Genomic DNA, 18,461 nt, shown 5'->3' on the forward strand with positions numbered 1-18,461 from the left:
CTTAAGACACAAATCAACCAAAACCCTAATGTCACCTAGATACTCCAATGTCACCTCAAGTATCCATGGGTATGATTATACGATATGCATCACACAATCTCAGATTCATCTATTCAACCAACACAAAGGACCTCAAAGAGTGCCCCAAAGTTCTACCGGAGAATCACGACGAAAATGTGTGCCAACCCCTATGCATAGGTTCATGAACCTGCAAGTTGGTCACCAAAACATACATCAAGTGGCACGCGGTATCCCATTGTCACCACAGATATCCACGGCAAGACATACATCAAGTGTTCTCAAATCTTTAAAGACTCAATCCGATAAGATTACTTCAAAGGGGAAACTCAATTCATTACAAGAGAGAAGAGGGGGAGGAGAAACATAGGATCCAACTATAATAGCAAAGCTCGCGATACATCAAGATCGTACCATCTCAAGAACACGAGAGAGAGAGAGAGAGAGATCAAACACATAGCTACTGGTACATACCCTCAGCCCCGAGGGAGAACTACTCCCTCCTCGTCATGGAGAGCACCGGGATGATGAAGATGGCCACCAGTGAGGGTTCCCCCTCCGGCAGGGTGCCGGAACAGGGTCCCGATTGGTTTTTGGTGGCTACGGAGGCTTCTGGCGGCGGAACTCCCGATCTATGTTGCGTTCTAGAAGTTTTAGGTCATGTAGGTATATATGGGTGCAGGAGGTACATCAGGGGAGCCACGAGGGTCCCACGAGACAGGGGGGCGCGCCCCCCACCCTTGTGAGCACCTCGTTTCTTCCTTGACGTGGGGTCCAAGTCCATCAGGCATGTTTCCTTCCAAAAATAACTTCTCCAGTTGATTTCGTTCCGTTTCGACTCCATCTGATATTCCTTTTCTTCATAACACTGAAATAAGTATAAAACAACAAATCTGGGTTGGGCCTCCGGTTAATAGGTTAGTCCCAAAAGTAATATAAAAGTGGATAATAAAACCCAATATTGCCTAAAACAATAGATAATATAGCATGGAGCAATCAAAAATTATAGATACGTTGGAGACGTATCAGCTACTGGAGTTGCTAAACTGCAATTGGACAAAAGAGAAGAATAGTTATGTTACCTCATATCGTTCCCTCATCAAGTTGACCAAACCAGCTTCATAGTCGCTGCTGGTATACAGACGATTCAAGAAGCCGGAATGAATGTCTTGAGCATTGAGATGGGCGTAGCTTGACAAATCGGTGTTCCATTTGCCTTTACCAATAGCAGAAAGCTCACCCTTGGCGGTATGTTTTGATAAAGCGACAGGGTTGCCAGGAGTAGTGTGGCCAATGCCAGTGATCACAACATCATCCTCTTTATCATCAGCAGCCTTTACTGGAGTTGGAGGTTTGTCAGTATCCTTAACTGGACTGACCGGTTTGTCATCAGTTCGGACAGGGCTGGTTGGCTGGTCTGCATGGCTTATGGTGTCAACTTGCACTCGTTCAGCAAAGAATTCATGGTCTTGAGGCGGCGGATCATTAAGCATGGCGTCAGCGTCGGTTTCTTCCGGATCTGGAGTTTTTTCTGGTTCAATAGCTACATTATCATCAGTCGGTTTATTTAACCGAGCCTTCTTGCTAGGTCTAGGCTTGGCACTGAGAAAAAATAGACATGAGGATCAGTACAGTATGTAAAAATAACACATCAAGGATAAAAGACAAGTGCATAGCTCACCCAGGAACTGTTTTGAGGGGTGGAAGCTGTGTGGCCGATGACTCGCCAGAAGATGAGTGGGAAGTACCCTGATAATTTGAATCAGATGGATTAAGAGGCTGTCGGAAGCAACTCGCCTTGGGGTAAGAAGTGTCAAGAATATAAGAGACCTCCTCTTATCGACGTTTTCGAACCGGAGTGTTCGGTAAACCGGCGGAGGTTACTACCTGGCCGCTGTGCCGGGTTGTGCGGCGAGCTTCATGTTGATGCGTCTTCAAAAGAAAATTTGGGTCCAAGTATACCTGGGCATATATCGGGCCAGGCCGGGCTTTGGGACGGGGCAAAAAAAGCCTGGTGCTGAAAACCTAGGCCCAAGCCCGACCTGTGTCTGAAAAAGCCTGACACTACCCAATCGACCCGACCAGACTATGGCTAAAATCTTGTTTTTTGTAAGCATGAGCCCACCCGATCTGCTCATCGGGCTCAATTTCCAGGCCCGGTCCAGGATTTTCGGGCCGGGTCGGGCTGCCCATGGCCAGGTATAGGTCCAAGTAAGCAAGGGGGTGAGAAAACTTTACTTTCTGGTTTGCTCGACGGATTTTTGGTGTTGGCAGAGGATCTGAATTGGAGGAAAAAATGATTACCTCTACGTCATCAGCTTGACTGCCTTCAACATCGTCCTGATAATAGTCATTGTCAATGAGGTGTACAAAAAATGAACCAAGAGAGTCAAGTTCTACCTCTGATTCCGGGTTACCCACATCATCATCAGCATTTGGCTCGGAGGATGCAGTGGTCCTTTTCTTGGCAGGTTTCTTAACAACTTTGGTCTTCATGCGATGTGGTTTTGCCGGTTTATCCTGTGGCGGTTTTTTATTCCAGAACGGATCATTACCCTGTCAAAAATAGACAAACTTTCAGAGAATATTTGGAAAGAAGCAACTTACGACACAAAAGGCTATATGGTTCTTACAGCTGGCGGTTTGTTGGAGGTATAGAAAGGACTTAGTCCGGTCTGGCCGCAGACGGCCTCCAGTTCATTCAACATTTTCTTGACAGCCTCGGTAACTTCAGCCTCTGTTAGCTGAATATTAATATTTGTTGAGGATCGGTCAAGCTTCCTATGTACTGACACATCAAACCGGGGCGCCGGCTTAAGGGCAGAATGCTCCAGCTTATCCAACAACGAGCAAAGTCAACACGTGTCAAATCGTTCGCCATGAAAGCTCTAAGTTATGACAGTTGTGGGGCATAGTTGGCCCTTTCTTTTGCCGTCAACCTCTGAGGAAAAGGGTGTGCGTTGCTCAGGCGATGAGGGCGGTAACCCGGCAAGGGTTTTTCATCAGTTGGAGATGTATCCTTGTAGTAAAACCAAGTTTGGTTCCATTCTTTGGGGTGACTATGAAGCTTGGCATGAGGGAAAGTGACTTCCTTCCTCTTCTGAACCGCCATTCCGCCCAATTCAGTATTGGGTCCATCTGTGAACTCTGTGCGGCGGTTTAAGTGAAAGAAATCTCTAAACAATTCAACTGTGGGCTCCTCTTGAAGATAAGCCTCACAAAAAACTTGGAAATGGCAGATGTTGGACACAGGATTTGGGCCTATGTCCTAAGGGTGAAGCTGAAAACTTGCAAGCACGTCTCGAAAGAATTTTGAACCGGGAGGGCTAAAGCCTCGGGCCAGGTGATCAACAAAAACGACTACTTCTCCGTCTTTAGGCTCAGGAGGATTTTCTAGACCGAGGACCCTCCAGTGGATGACCTCTTTCTTGGCTAAAGCGCCAGTCGTGACACATCCATTTAATTGCTCTTGGTAACCCGGGAAGGAGCCCAGTTGCACTCATAGACTTGTTTGGCCATTTCAATGACAAGCTGATACATAATTATTACCGGTTTAAGATTCACAATGGACAACTGTATAGTGGTGCAAAGGTGTATGCATAATGTTAAACCGGAGTTTGTTATTGGTAAACCGGAGTCTGACAATGGAGAAGGTGCAAAGACAAATGCATTGGCGGTTCAACCAGGGACTAATGGTATCTACTAGGCATCATTTTTCTATGGAGTTAAACCGCCCAATCTGGTATTGAAGATACAAGTCTAAAGATGCGTAAGTGAAGGAAAAACAAGTTTCACAGCTTGGCATGGTAATTTCAAATCTGTCGTGCGTTGGAAAATCAAAATAAATTCAGACCTAATTTCAAGTACTTGAACAGTTCAGCAAAGTTCAGATGAGTTTTGTGTAAGGGAGCAGATCTAATAGAAAGGGGGTTATGGCTACGGCCGCGAAAGAAATATCGGATCCAGCTAGTCGTTTGTGCTAATGAAAAGAACAGGAAAGAACATCGGCGGAGCTTTGATAGACTCCGATGAACATTGAAACCCTAATGGTGGATCTAGAGCAAAGAAAAGAAGAACTCACTGATGATGAGGGAACAGCGGAGGAGCGCCGTGCTTCTCTGGTCCGGTCAGGCTGATGCAGCGGCCATTGCGGAGGCAGAAACGAAGGTCGACGGCAGCGGCGGAGCTACAAAGGTCGGGCGGCACAAGGAAGGAGATGATGTGAAGAGGCACGGGGGAGGGGGAATGGAAAGACCCCCTGGCCCTATTTATAAAGGCAGAAGGATAAACGTCAGGCGCGAAAATCGAGGAGCCCAAGATTTGGATATGAGGCGGAGCTGTCGCCTCGATTGTCGGAGGCTCATTAATAAAAGCGAGCTTTAGGCAATTTTTAATAACAGATGACGTCATGGCGATTTATCATGGTGGTTTACAAGATTTTTGTGAAGATGATGAAGCATTGAGGATTGACATGAACCAGTTCAAATCAATCTAGGGCCTAATGTTGGGGATATTACTACTGGGCGTAAACCGACCAGGAGAGACCGGGTTAACCCCATAGTGGTTCATTGTATCTGAAGCCCATGAAGACAAAGACGATGACGCTTTATGAAGGCCTAGGGCCCAGAGCCGGTTCAAGGCCTGTAGACATAAGCCGACATTAGTATGTAGACTTGTGTTGTAAGATAAAAAGAGCGGAGATCGAGCCGGACACGTTTATGAGCCAGAAACGTTTATGAGACGGTCTCGAAATTCTGTAAACCGACGGGCGTCAACTCATGTATATAAGGAGACGACCCGGCGGCGGTTCAAGAACAACAGACAACAACTCGAGACTCGGGCAAAGCGTATTCGCTCCTTGGTCATCAAAACCCAAGCAATCCCACAACAACTGGATCGTAGGCTTTTACCTTCACCGCAAGGGGCCGAACCAGTATAAACCCTTTGCGTCCCTTGTCCGCTTTAACCCCTTTAAGCTAACCCGTCACGATGGCTCCACGACCAAGTTCTTTCACGAGGACATCTGTCGTGACAAAACCACGACAGGTCTGGAAAGGGTTTGGGTGGGCCGGGGTTGTCAAGTCCTACATGTCTCACATTTGTCACCCTCATCCTCAACGATCATGTTGTGCAAGATGCATAACTCACGTCCGTCACCCTACCCCTATGAGCACCTCCGAGAGACTGAGCCGGCATATCATCTTGAGATTTACGAAGTCACCGTAGGCGCCTCGTCGTCGACGGGAACGTCTCCTCCCACTGAAAGCGCATCGCCGGAAATCCTGAAATAAATCCAGGAATAATGCGATCACCAGGATTTGAACCCTGATGGGTTGGAGATATCACTGTCCACCTAACCAACTCAACCACAAGTTGATTCGCAACTCACATCCGTCTTGGAGATGCCGTAATAAACCATCACAGAGGTAGTAGACGATGACAGGCGGGTCCAGCTAAGTGGATTTTTTTTTTCGGAGACAAATTCGATGGCCGAAACAGCCTGTGCGCGCGTCTCCATTTAAAGGGCGCTTCCATCTACTAAACAGATCCCCTCTCCTCCCATTCTCTCGCCCTCACCTCTCCGATCGGAAGCCATCATCAAACCCTAGCAAGAGCTCGGTTCGCCCGCCCGATCCACTAGTCGCCCCTTCCCTACAGCATCAGGTACCATCCAGCTCGCGAATTCCCCCTGCTTCCTCGCGATTTCCCCCTAAATTAGGAAGGGTTTCCCCCTAAATTAGGAAGGGTTTGATGGATTCGCGATTTCATCCTGTTTATTCGCGATTTGGTCGGCCCTAAACCGAGGGATTCACTTTCTGGGTTCCAATTTTAAGCAGCAATGGCAGCTGGCGCGGGGCGTGGCGGTCATGCGGGCCGCGGAGGACGTGGAGGAGGCCGCGGTGGCGGTGGGGCCTCCGCGGTGGCCATCGACGACGCGGGATGGTGGGACTGCCCACTCTGCTTCGTCCGCCGCCACGACAACTTCCAGCGCCACATCCGGTCCCACCAGTACGAGGTGAACAAGGCGAACGAGCGTCGCCAGCGACAGGTGCAAGAACGGGAGCAGTACAACCGCGCGCACAACAGGCGCCCCAACCGCCGTTAGATGGAGGTATAATAATCCTTCGCTGCCTCCAGATCTATGTTCCCTTCATGCGATTTCGCCATGTCTGGTCAACAGAGCAGAGTGGATAGTTTTCTGCATACAGTATGACTGCTTTTGTAGTTAGATAGAATTTTACCCGATTTGTTCGACTACGTGCAATTATCATAACTGTGAGATTTGTCACCATCTGATTGACAAAGCGAAGTGCATCATGTTGTGCAGACGTGGTTTCTGTGATGGATGCTCTGCTTGGTTTAGCCAGTGGCCATTGCTCTAATCATATAGGCATATAACATGATTCTAGCAATTCTCCTGATATTTAATAATTATATCTAAAGATTGCCTAGCTTCAACAGTGAGAAACTCATTTATTTGTTCAATTCCAATGCTATGCAACCCACAAAACTACCAGCTATCCTCTGTTCCATTTTATCCATTGATTAAATTGTGCTAGTAGTCTTTTTTTTTTTGGCTAAGCATACCGCTAAGTACACTTTGTTCGGTCGTTTGAACAGGGCAATCCGCTAAACTAGCACACCCGTTTCACTCTGATTGCTGCTTAGATTATTACTGAAATATCAAGTTTCAATTGAAGAATTTGGCCACTTTGAATTTGTTTCAGTCAAACTAGCAGAGAATATGCCCACTTGAACGTTTGAGCAGTACGCATGTCTCATTTGAAGAATTTGGACACACTGAATTGTGTGATCCCAGTATCTATCCATACCTGTGAAGTAGCATATTTATCTTTTAAGGTGCTCTGTGTTCATCTATTATTATATCTACAGATAGCCTAGACATATAGCAGTGAGAAATTCACCCATTTGTTTGGTCCCAATGCCATGCCATCCAAAAAACTACCAGCAGTCCCCTGTTTCATTTTATTCATTGACAGAATTGTGCTAGTACTTTATTTTTCGCAAAGCATGATGCAAAATACCCAATGAGTCCACTCTGTTCAGTCCTTTGAACATGCAATTCACTAAACTAGCAGGCTCAGTTCTACTTAAATTACTGAAATATCAAGTTCCAGCAGTAGCATGTGCCTTATTTTTGGCCACTTTCAATTGTTTGATTGATCCCAGCTACATGCTATCCCTTACTTTCTGCAGTATATACCATACCTTGGATTCTCTTCTGAGGAAGACATTGAATATCGCAACTTTGTTTAGTTTTTGTATGATCCCGGGGTATCTATCAGAAGCTAGCAGCCCCATTTCACTTTCATTGCTAATAATTCAATTCCTGAAATATACAATGCACGCAGTAGCGTATTTTTCATTTAAAAGGTACTCCCTCCGTTCCATATTAGTCGTCGAAGAAATGGATGTATCCAGACATATTTTAGTGCTAGATACATCCGTTTGAGCGACAACTAATATGGAACAGAGGGAGTAGGTGATTGTTCAGAATTTGACCACTTGGTTGAATTGTTCCATCCCATTGGCATGCTATCCCCAGGACTTATTTCTGCAATATATATAATATATATACACATACTTACTGTGAACAGTAGCATATTTCTCATTGGTACTCCCTCCTTTCCAAATTACTTGACCCATGTTTATCTAGACACGGATACATCCGTATTTAGGCAAATTCAAGTCAATTAATTTGGAATGGAGGGAGTATAATTTTTTATCCAAATTGCATGCAATCTGCAGAACTGGACATCAACTGCCACATCTTTGCTCAAAGTATCCATCAATACTTCTTTTTCTTTTAAAACTGATATCATCCATAGAAGACTTGAATATCGCTGAGAATTTGGCAACACTATCTTGTGACTGTAACTGCGTGTGATCTGTTGACATAGAAGTGTGACATTAATGCAATAGCTATACATGCTTGGCAACAGTAGCTTATCTCTGATTTGAGGAAACCTGAGGTCATAGCAAATTTTTATGTGCTATTAGTGGATTAATATTTAGATCTTATTCTTCAAAACATACATATACTGAAACAACAGAGTTATACTGACATTCCTCGTTTTGTTCTGATTACAGGTGTTTAGCAAAGGGAAGACCGTGACTCATGATGCAATCGGATGTTACCTGCTTAAAACCCGGAAGACTCCTTTATCTTTTGTATATCGCAGATTTTGATAGAGCTTAAAACCTGGCAGACTCCTTTATCTTTTCATATATCTCAGATTTTGATATAGCGTACCGGCGATAATGCCTTAGTTAAATTTCATGCTTCCATTTGAATGCTGTTATGAACCCTCCATTGGTGGAACTTGCTTATGATGTTATGAATGACAGTAGTGCTGGCAAGTGATAAGACATCAATTGCATGTCATAAATGATCAGGGTCTGGGTAATCTAATATGATGCTTCTCAGTTTTCAAGCATTGATGAACACAAAATGCAGAAAGTTACCTGGCGTTTTGGGTGGTTAGTCGGGAATCTACTTGTGGGACTAAAACCGAATGTGTTCTGACTGAGAAACAACCAAGTGGTGCCGAGTAGTATTCGCCTGTCGTTCCTCATTTTGGGACTAGTCCTTGTGTTGCGTAAGAGGTTTTTGCCTGTTTGTCCACAGAAATAAGAACATGCATTTGTGAAATTTTGCTTTCTTCTTAATGATTGGGAAGAGAACTATTGCCAATTGTCTTGAATAAATAAAAAGAATGGTACCAGTATATCATCGTAGCGATCAAATTTCTCGAAGTTGTTGGACGTCAAAGAGAAATCATGGGAGACTAGCTGGCCATTGAGCTGCAGAACATAAACAGGCCGGTTTATTATAGTGAAATGGACAACGCAGGGCAGAATAATCATTATCAAACATAAATAGAAAAGATATGGTAAACCTTGTCATCAAACATCTCAACATGAAAGATAAAATGCACTTCAAAGCAGGACAGAAAAAAGAGGAATTTCAATTCAGAACCAAGCCAATATTTTTCGACCTAAGGTGTTTACATGTTCATAATACTCCATTTTAAGCGAGAGAGGGTCGGTCGGCTCCGACCTGAGAAAGCTACTGGATAAGTTGGGAAGTTGCTAGTACCTCTTATATCTGGAAAAGGTAGTACACCATTCAACAAGAAAATCTGTCCATTAACAGGCAAATTCAGAGACCAAATCCTACGAACAACAGCAAAGGGAAAAACGAAAGGGCAGAGTCAAAGCCATGGCTGCATGCCCCAGAACCAGAAGCAACCAAAGACATCAAGCAACAGTAGTTCGAGCAGTACTAGCATGTCTCATTTGAAGAATTTAGACACTTTGAATTGTATGATCCCATGGATCCTATCCGCAGAAGAAGATTCTTCAGTATCTATCCATTCCTGTGAATGGTAGCATATTTCTCTTTCAAGGAACACATTGAATATCACAACTTTGTTTAATTTTAATTATGATCCCGGTAACTTTCAGAAACTAGTAGCCCATTTAACTTTGATTGCTAATTAAATTCCAGAAATATCCAGTGCATGCAGTACCATTTCTCATTTGAAGAGAAGCTGATAATCGTCAGAATTTGGCCACTAGGTTGAATTGTTTGATGTTGATCCCATTGGCATGCTATACACACGCACACATCCAGACCTCTGAACAGTAGCATATTTTTCTTTTGAGGAACATACTGAATATCACCAGGAATTCTAGCCCATGTGTGATATATACTGATATTTCTCTGAATGCTGAAACAATAGAGTTATACTGATATTCCTCATTTTGTTGTGATTACAGGTCTTTGCAAAAGGAATGGTGTAAAAAAATGCATAGAAACTCTCAAGACTACATGAACGTCATCTGCCTAAAACCCTGGCTTATGGACACCATTATACCATTTGTATCTCCTATCTTGATAGAACATGCCAGCAATAATACCGAAGTTGCATTGCATGTTTTCCTCTGAATGCTGTATGAACCTATATTGATGGAACTTGCGTATGACAAATCCATTGCAAACTAAAGTTTGCATGGCTTGTGTTTTCTAATGCTGTTATGAATGACAGTAGCAGTGGCAAGTGATAAGATATCAAGTGCATGTTATAGATGTTTAGGGGCTGGGTACTCTAATGATGCCTCTTAGTTTATCAAGCATTGATGAACACAAAATGCATTAAGATTCAGAAAGTTACCTAGCGTTTTGGGTGGTTAGTCTGGAATCTGCTCGTGGGACTAAAACTGATCTTGATCTGACTGAGAAGCAACCATGTGGCGCTGGTAGTATTAGCCTGTTGTTCCTCGTTTTGGGACTAGTCCGCGCGTCGCATAAGAGGTCTTTGCCTGTTTGTCGACAGAAAGAAGAACAAGGGTTCGCAAAAAAATGCTTTCTTAATGATTGGGTAGAGAACTATTGCCAATTGTCTTGAATAAATAAAAAGAATGGTACCACTATATCTTTGTAGCGATGAAATCCTCAAATCAGAGAGAAATCATAGTATCTGAAGAAGGGGAGACTAGCTGACAACAAGCTGCAGAACAAAAACAGGCCGGTTTATTACAGTGAAATGGACGACATTGGACTAAAAATTCATAATCAAACATAACTTGATAAGCAAAGATACGGTAAATCTTGACATCAAACATAAAAGATGAAATGCACTACAAAGCAGGCCAGAATATCAGAGGAAATTGAATTCAGAACCAAGCCAATAGTTTTCGAGCGAAGGTGTTTACATGTTCATCATGCTATATTTTCAAGCGAGAGAGAATCGATCGGCTCAGACCTGAAAAAGCTACAGCCAATCCAATAAAATGTGGAATTGCCTGTTAGATACAATTACCCGTAGAAAGCTACTACCTCTGATCCATATTAGTTGTCACTGATTTAGTACAATAATTCAGCGACAATTAGTATGGATCAAAGGCAGTACTGAGTAAGTTGCTAGTACCTCCTCTTACGTGGAAAAGGTAATACAACATTCAACAAGAAAATATGTCTGTTAACAGGCAAATTCAGAGAGCAAATCCTAAAACAGAAGGGCAGAGTAAAAAACAATAAAGAAAACATAAAGAGGCCATGGCTGCACGCCCCAGAAGCAACCAAAGACATCAAGCAACAGTAGTTTGTTTTCAAATATGGGTGCCGCCCATTCTGCTTAGAGGGAGCAAGACAGGGCCACCTTGCCGCTAAACCTCTCGCCGCCCACATGACCAAGAGGCGTCGAAACCACCACCCACCACAGAGCCCCCGGAGAGCCGACCATGTAGCCCGCCACAGTCTCGGCGTCCAGCTCTGAGCCTTAAACTGACACCATAATGCTCGAACTCCACCAACACCTGCACCGACGCCTAGGCTGGACTGCCAACGACCAGTCAGCAACACCTTCGGAGGAAGCGGCAACCATCGCCCCGTTAGATCTGGCATCTTCTGATCTCAAGGGGAGCCATCAAGGCATAACTCCGACCACCGAGCAGCCTCGACAACACCGGTCACAGCCACCTCTACGATCTGCCAAGCCCCACCGTAACCCGTCAAGGCCCGCCACCCTATATCCAGCACGCCCGCAGAGAAAGGATGACCTGCTCTGGTCCCCAAGCCACTGCCTGCACCAGCTCGCCACCAGGCTCACCCACGCGATGCCCGAGATGGCGCCGCCGGCAAGGAACCCTGCGCCACCCGCACTGCTGAAGACCGGATCTGGCTGATCCAAATCGAAGCACGGCCGCCAGGGGCGCCGCCACATGGCAGCCCATCACGCCGCACCCCCACTGGCAGTACCCGTGAGCGTGCCCTAGGACTAGCAGTCATGCATAGGGAATTCTCACTCGATCTGCAGGTGGAGAACCCTAGGAGGAGAAGGGAAAACAAATTCGAGATGCGTCCGTTTCAGACTTCCGTTACGTTCCCACATGAAAAACGAACGGGGTCTTCGGGCGCATCGGTTTTTCTTTCAATTTTATTTGAAAAAGATACGGCGAATAGATTCAGAACCAATAAAATTTCAGAAGGAAAAGAGAACTGTAGAGATCAAACAAGAACATATGAAAACCACAAGAAATAGGTCATGACAACAGAAACCAAAAGACAATTTCGTTCTAATTGAAATTGGCGACAAGCAAAAGAAAAAAAAGATTGCAACTTAATCTAGACTCACCGGTAACGAGGAGCTCATTATCAGCTCAGATCGATCCGTGTTCATACACAATGAACGCCACATAGTATACACGGACAAGACAACAAGGTTGAATCAGACACCATGTATAGAGCCGGCCACGAGGAGATCCGGCAGGCATGAACAATCAGATTTGAGGGTTGAGAAAACATGGAACAATCTTGGAGGCGATTACTCTTGAATATATACGCATCTTATAAGGGCGAGATCCGAAAAATCCTACCTACCGAACAAGAAGAAGATGAGTTGATTAGTATCGGCCGGCCGGCCGGCCTCCTACACCATGGAACGAGAAATCCAATTATAATAAGATCCAATCAAGAAGAGAGGTTTGGCCGTCGCCGTCTTGGCCATCATGGACTGCGGCCGCCGGAGCTTCGATAGGCGTCGAAGCCATGCAGAAAAGATGTGCTATCTTTCAGGTCGGCAGATGGAAAACATCTACAGATGGCTCGATTTCTTGTTTTGGAGAGGAAGACGAAAGAAGAGGGCAAGGGAAAGAGGCGAGGAAGGAGATAATAGCCACACGGGATCGGGATGCATGCTGAGGAGAGGAAACCTAGATGGGGATAGGTATAGGAGGAGAAGAATCGTGTACGTTTTGGTTTACGGACGGAAACCAAACTACAGAAGAAAAAAAAATTGGCATCGTGACAGAAGGTTCGACAAGACAGCGGGCCAGTTGTTGCGTCAGTTTTGAAGGTACGCCGAGCACGTAGCTATACGTGTTTGTGCAAAGAGTTTTGCGTGGGCAGAGGCAGAGCGTAACAGAGACAAAAGTCACCTGATGAGGAGGAAGAGGCAAAAGACTAGTGTGTGGATGCCAAAATTAATCCCCGATTCTTCTTATCTTTTTTTTTCTTTGCGAAAAAATTTCTTCTTAATCTTAAGCCCAAAAAGAAGAAGAAGAAGAAGAAAAATTCTACAGTACATCGTCAAAGCTTGAACGCATGGAATTCCGGCTTGTTTTCTGGAAGAAAAAAAAGGGAAAGATATAATTGGGAGTTTCGCTTAAAATAGGCGTGTGTTTAGTGCTATGGACAGCTAGGCCCAGCCGCACCGCTCGTTGTTTTTTCTTTTTCAAAAAAATCCAAAAGGAAGTAAAACAGTGGTCGGCATCTCGATCTGGTCGCCGTCCTCTCGCACGGAACGCAGAGCGCGGCTCGTCGGCGGCGCCCACCTCTCTTTCTCTTTCTCCTAGAGAGTAGAGACTCTCCGAATACTTGGCCGAAGCTTGTCAATCGATTCTAATTTGACAATACTTGGAAAATACTAGCTGGCCGGAGCACATCAAAGCTCAGCAGCTGATGAATCGATGAGTTCCGCCCGATAGCTACAAGCCCAGCAATTATCCAGAGTGGAGAGCCATCGGCAGTAACTTGCGACCACCGTGGTCGAAGCGCTTGGCAGATGGTGGATTAAGGCTCTCTCTCCCGTAGCTCGTAAGTGGAGATGAAATACTAGAGCGATTGGATCTTTACGGACTCACCTGCCATCCCGAGCGAGAGATCTGGAGCCACAGGGAGCAGCAAGAGCAAGATGCAGTCCACACCGCGCGCCCGAACTGAAATTGGATCGGTCTGCATGCGAGAAACAGTGCAGAGCAGTGGAGATACTCAAGTGTGGAGGGTAGCTCGAAGCGAAGGCAGGAGGTCATGGTGAGCTAGGCTACCAGATCCAGAGGTAGAGCTAGAGCTAGAGGAGGGCGGATGGGGAAGAAGATGGTGGGGGAAATGCGGAGACTGACAGATTTGAGGGCGTACGCCTTTTGTCTCCTTCTTTCTTTTATTACTGCGGCTGCTCGTGGGCCAGACATTTGGGCGGGCTCGGGTAGGCGGTGGAGGGTGCGGCTATGCTCCGTCGGTTTATGTTTGAGCTTCGTCGGTTCAGACAGAGAGTGTGGGTGAGAAAGAATCATACTACTGTATTCTTCTTCTTTTTCAGTGGGAAGAAAGAAAGATTCTACGAGTACGGTGGAAAGATTCTACTGCTGGGTCACGGCATATTTAGCACGGAAAACCATATATACCTTGGCGCACCTGCACTCGTGTCACGTCTCGCAGCTTTCCACCGCCTCTTTGGCAGTGAACAAGAGACACGATCTCATATTAATAAAATTCTCTTATTGCAACCGGTTTTTTTTAAGTAGGAGGCTTCCATGTTTTTATAAAAAAATACTTCCTCCGTTTCTAAATATAAGTCTTTTTAGAGATTTCAATAAATAAATATATACGGAGCAAAATAAGTAAATACATACTCTAAAATATGTCTATATACATCCGTATGTTGTAGTCCATTTAAAATATTTAAAAAAACTTATACTATTTAGGAACGGAGAAAGTAGAAAATAATTTTAAAAAGCTTGCGACGGATGCAAACATCAACGCAAAGCCAAACCCACTCAACACCTACACCTTAAACCAAGCCTACTCTCTTATAAAAGGGTCTAAAACACCCACTCTAAAACCTGCATCCATCCAATCCTTAGGGCTCCTTTGATTCAAAGGAATTATATAGGATTTCTGTAGGATTGAAATCCTTAATAATTTTTCCTATGTTGGTCCTTTGATTTATAGGATTGGATCTCATAGGAATTTTTCCTATGAAATCTTTTGTACTACATTTCATAGGAAATCTAACATCCACTCCAACCTCTTTTTACAATTCCTTTGCTTTTTCTGTGCCATCAAACACTCCATGCTAATCCTGTAGGATTCATGTGTGCATGCCACTCCAACCCTATACTTTTCCTATTCCTACGATTTGAAAATCCTGCGAATCAAAGAGGGCCTAGCTCGTCCATGATATGGTTCTGGACTTGTACGACCAATTTTAGTTGGTTCATCCGGTTGAATACCACTAGCGTTCCTTTTTGCTTCCAAAGTGACCAGGCAACTGCAATGGCAACCCTTTTCTCCTTCTCTAGAAAGGAAGGAGTTTGCTGGTCTGCCTCAGCACAATCCAACACCACACTGGCTTCTTCAACCATGTTCATCGAAGGGCCGTGCTAGGTGCCGGCTCAACGGTTGCATCGCTCACGCCCCACGTGTGTCCGCGCCCCCATACAGCAAAATGTGTTGTCGGTTCCAGGAAAACAGCCCGCGGGTCACAACATCCTCGCTAGTCGCTGCTACTGTCGTAGTCGTCGCCGTTGACGGATTGGAAAGTCGTCATTACCCTCGGCAAGGTGCCTAGCGTGGCCGAAAGTACTGGGACGGAGACCACACGTATAAGTTACCCATATTCAGGCCTCTGAAGAGTAACTCCCTACGTCGTGCTTGTTCTTGTTATTCATGGAGAGGGAACACCTCATGCGAGGGAGTACCATGGTGTAGACGGAGATGTATGATTCTACCAAGAGTTGTTATACGGGAGAACAGATGCTTCTAAGGGCCCCTAGCTCCCCTTTATACACACGGTAGGAGCTAGAGTTTACATGAGGGAGATGTGATCTATCCTGCCGTCCTCTCGACTAGGAGTTCATGAAGGTCCCAGGACCGCCTACAGGTCACCATGGGTCCTCCTCCTCTCTTTGTCTTCCTGGTGGGCCCCTCAGGCCCACCGCTGGGCTATTTTTCAGGCTCCTTGTGGACAACCCGCCGCGCTAGCGAGTCGACGGCGCAAAGGTACGAGCGGCTACTCGGACGCAAATTTTTAGAGCACCTGCACCCATGCCCTGCTATCCTGGCTCTCGAATATAGCTTTAAGATTTGTGCAAGACAACTAACTTTGCGTACGAAATTTTCTCTTTTTTGTTTCTCTCATATAAATTTTGTCTTGAACTTCAAACTTTGCAGCACAATAAAACTTACTAACTAGAATGAGGGATAAAACAAAACTTATTTTGTATATTTATGTTGGACGAAAAGATCTGAAAGTTTTACCTTAGATTCTAGTTAGAAAGTTTTAGTGTTCCGCAAAGCTTTAAATTTGAAGACATATTCTATGTGAGAGGAAAAAAAAGAAATGTAATTACACGGATTTTCATGTGAAGAATGGATGGCTAAATAAGAGGGCTCTGGATAAGGTGCTCTAAAATATGTTTTCGGCGGCTACTCAAGGAGCTGAGCGTGACCAGCGGCGCAGTGCCGAGCTTGGGAGACGCTTGGTGGAGGCGTACGCGGAAGACGAGGCGGCATCGTGGTGGTTCCTGGCGGATTTCTGGTTGGAGATGGTGCTCTTCATCGCGCCGTCGAAGAACGTCAAGGGCCACGTCGAGGCCATGGGTCGTGGCGGAGGGTTCATCACGTTCATCTCTGGGCGCGGCTCCTTCACGCCGGCGTCACGGACATGCCTGGGACACGTGACGGTACGGGCGTCCCGTAACATGGGAAATCTATCATGTACTAATTTGGTTCCCTTTTCTTCGTGCACCTTTCTCGTTTTAGAAGCTTCTTTTGTTCACCTTTTAGACTAGATCGTTGTAATTAGTTTCGGAAGTAAATCAAAATCTCAAGAATGGGTAATAAATTATTATTTTGTGTTCCATTTAATTCATTTCTCACATGAAAAATCTACTTTACTCTCCATGTCTGAAAAAGGCCTAAAATGTTGTCTGCAGTCAAATAGTGCAACTTTGTTCAAATTTATAGAAAAAACTATCAAAATTCTGAAAACCAGATAAATATCATTAGATGCACAATAAAATATATTTTCATGTTATATATTTTTAATATTGTACTCCCTTTCGTCCCATAATATAAGAGTGTTTTTCATTGTGATGATTTTTCCTACAAACATGGCCAAACTACACACCGATTGGCTTCATACAAAATTTATATACCTTCTGAGACAAAGGGAGTAGTATTTAGTACAGGTTCAAATACAATGGATAATGATCTTCATGACGGACATAAAACATGCAACTCCACCCTTCTGACAAGTTAGGGCTTCTTTGATTCACTTGATTGCAAAAATGCATGGACAGTAAAAACACGGGAAGGAATATCATGCTCATTCAAATTCTACATGATTTGGGTTTATTTGATTGCATCACATGAAAAACAAAGGATTGTTTCCGGTAGGTTGGAGTGGATTCTAGAATGTAGTATAAATGGAAGAATTCCTATAGGAATAAATACTGCAAATTGAACGACAGCGTAGGAAATTTTTATAAATATTCTAATTCTCGGAAAATCCTATGACAACTCTTAAATCAAAAGTGCCCTTTAATAGTATGTTAGTGAAAAAACACGTAAATTCTTGCATAAACGATTAAAAAACATGCATACAAACTTTATCCGTTGCATGAACTTTTTTTCAGTATTTATTTTTGTGTTATATTATTTTGGGGGCAAATAATTAAACTTGTTCTTCAAACTATATGAAGATATATCTAGACTTACATGAACATTTTTTAATACAAGGCTCTTTTATATAAGAAGTGGACAATTTTTGAATACATATTATTTTTAATACAAAAAAACCTTTAGAAGCATGAGATGAAGATTTCTTTAAAATATTTTGACATTTATGTCGAGGAACGTGAAATGTTTCCTATTTCCATAACAAATGCATTTTTAAACGATTTAAACCGGTTTTCATAACATTTTAAAAATCTATTAATTTTAAATATTTTTCCAAAACATATAAACTATGCGGTTACTAGGTCACCCGTATATTTTAAAAAATGCTATAGGTTGCCCGTTGCGAGCAATATTAGGTCGATCACCCACTACACACTGTTATCATGCCGCCCATTTAGTGGCTGCAAGCAAGATACCAACATCGGTCTTAAGAACCTTCTAGAAACCTTTCGCCCGATTTTGGCAAGTTTTCCGAAGGTTTTTTTCATTTTATTTCTTTTTACCAGTTTTCCGGGATGTTTTATTTTTAACTTTAACTTTAATTTTTCCTTTTGTTTTTTCTAGTTCATTTTATTTTTCTGAGTTTGCAAGATTTTTTTGAATTCATGATTTCTAAAATTAGAGAACATGTTTTGAATCATGAACATTTTTTGAAATTGTAAACATGAACATTTTTTGAGCATGTTTTCTAGTTGATGATTTTTTTCAAATTCATGATAAAGTTTATGAATTCATGAATATTTAATGAAATACGAACTTTTTTGAATTCCTGAACATTTTTCAAATTCGCGAACCATTTTTTCACCCATTAATATTTTCAAAATTATTAATATTTTCTGAATTGATGAATATTTTTGATTCCGTGAACATATTTTGAATTCATAATTTATTTTTTCAAATTCTTAAACACTCTTTGATCCATGAATAATTTTAAAATACAAACATGTTTTAAACCTCA

The 18,461-nt window shown here is 43.6% G+C and overlaps 1 protein-coding gene across 3 annotated transcripts; it reads right to left on the reverse strand.

Annotated features, from left to right (window-relative positions):
• Positions 1-294: 294 nt before the first annotated feature.
• On the reverse strand, positions 295-5,176 carry LOC125535500 (uncharacterized). Of its 3 annotated transcripts, none has more exons than XM_048698563.2 (6): positions 2,652-5,176; positions 2,440-2,574; positions 2,323-2,358; positions 1,700-1,767; positions 1,101-1,620; positions 295-886 (listed from the first exon to the last, which is right to left on the reverse strand). In XM_048698563.2, exons 1-6 carry the CDS (start codon positions 2,724-2,726, stop codon positions 677-679), a joined length of 1,044 nt encoding a protein of 347 aa, XP_048554520.2. In that variant the 5' UTR covers positions 2,727-5,176; the 3' UTR covers positions 295-676. The 3 variants fall into 3 exon arrangements, with proteins under 3 accessions (XP_048554520.2, XP_048554519.2, XP_048554517.2); XM_048698562.2 differs by having other exon boundaries at positions 2,419-2,574; XM_048698560.2 differs by having other exon boundaries at positions 2,323-2,574.
• Positions 5,177-18,461: the final 13,285 nt, after the last annotated feature.

Source organism: Triticum urartu, chromosome 2A (genome assembly GCF_056163025.1).
Source record: "Triticum urartu cultivar PI428250 chromosome 2A, HENAU_Tu73, whole genome shotgun sequence".
NCBI lineage: Eukaryota > Viridiplantae > Streptophyta > Magnoliopsida > Poales > Poaceae > Triticum > Triticum urartu.

Excerpts from the sequence above, each read along its gene's own strand:
- LOC125535500 (XM_048698560.2), bottom strand. The coding sequence starts at position 2,726 with ATGTTGAATGAACTGGAGGCCGTCTGCGGCCAGACCGGACTAAGTCCT. Across the intron at positions 1,768-2,322 it reads GTCAAGCTGATGACGTAGAG|GGTACTTCCCACTCATCTTC; the intron begins GTAATCATTTTT and ends TCAAATTATCAG. Across the intron at positions 887-1,100 it reads TGATGAGGGAACGATATGAG|TGTTATGAAGAAAAGGAATA; the intron begins GTAACATAACTA and ends TACTTATTTCAG.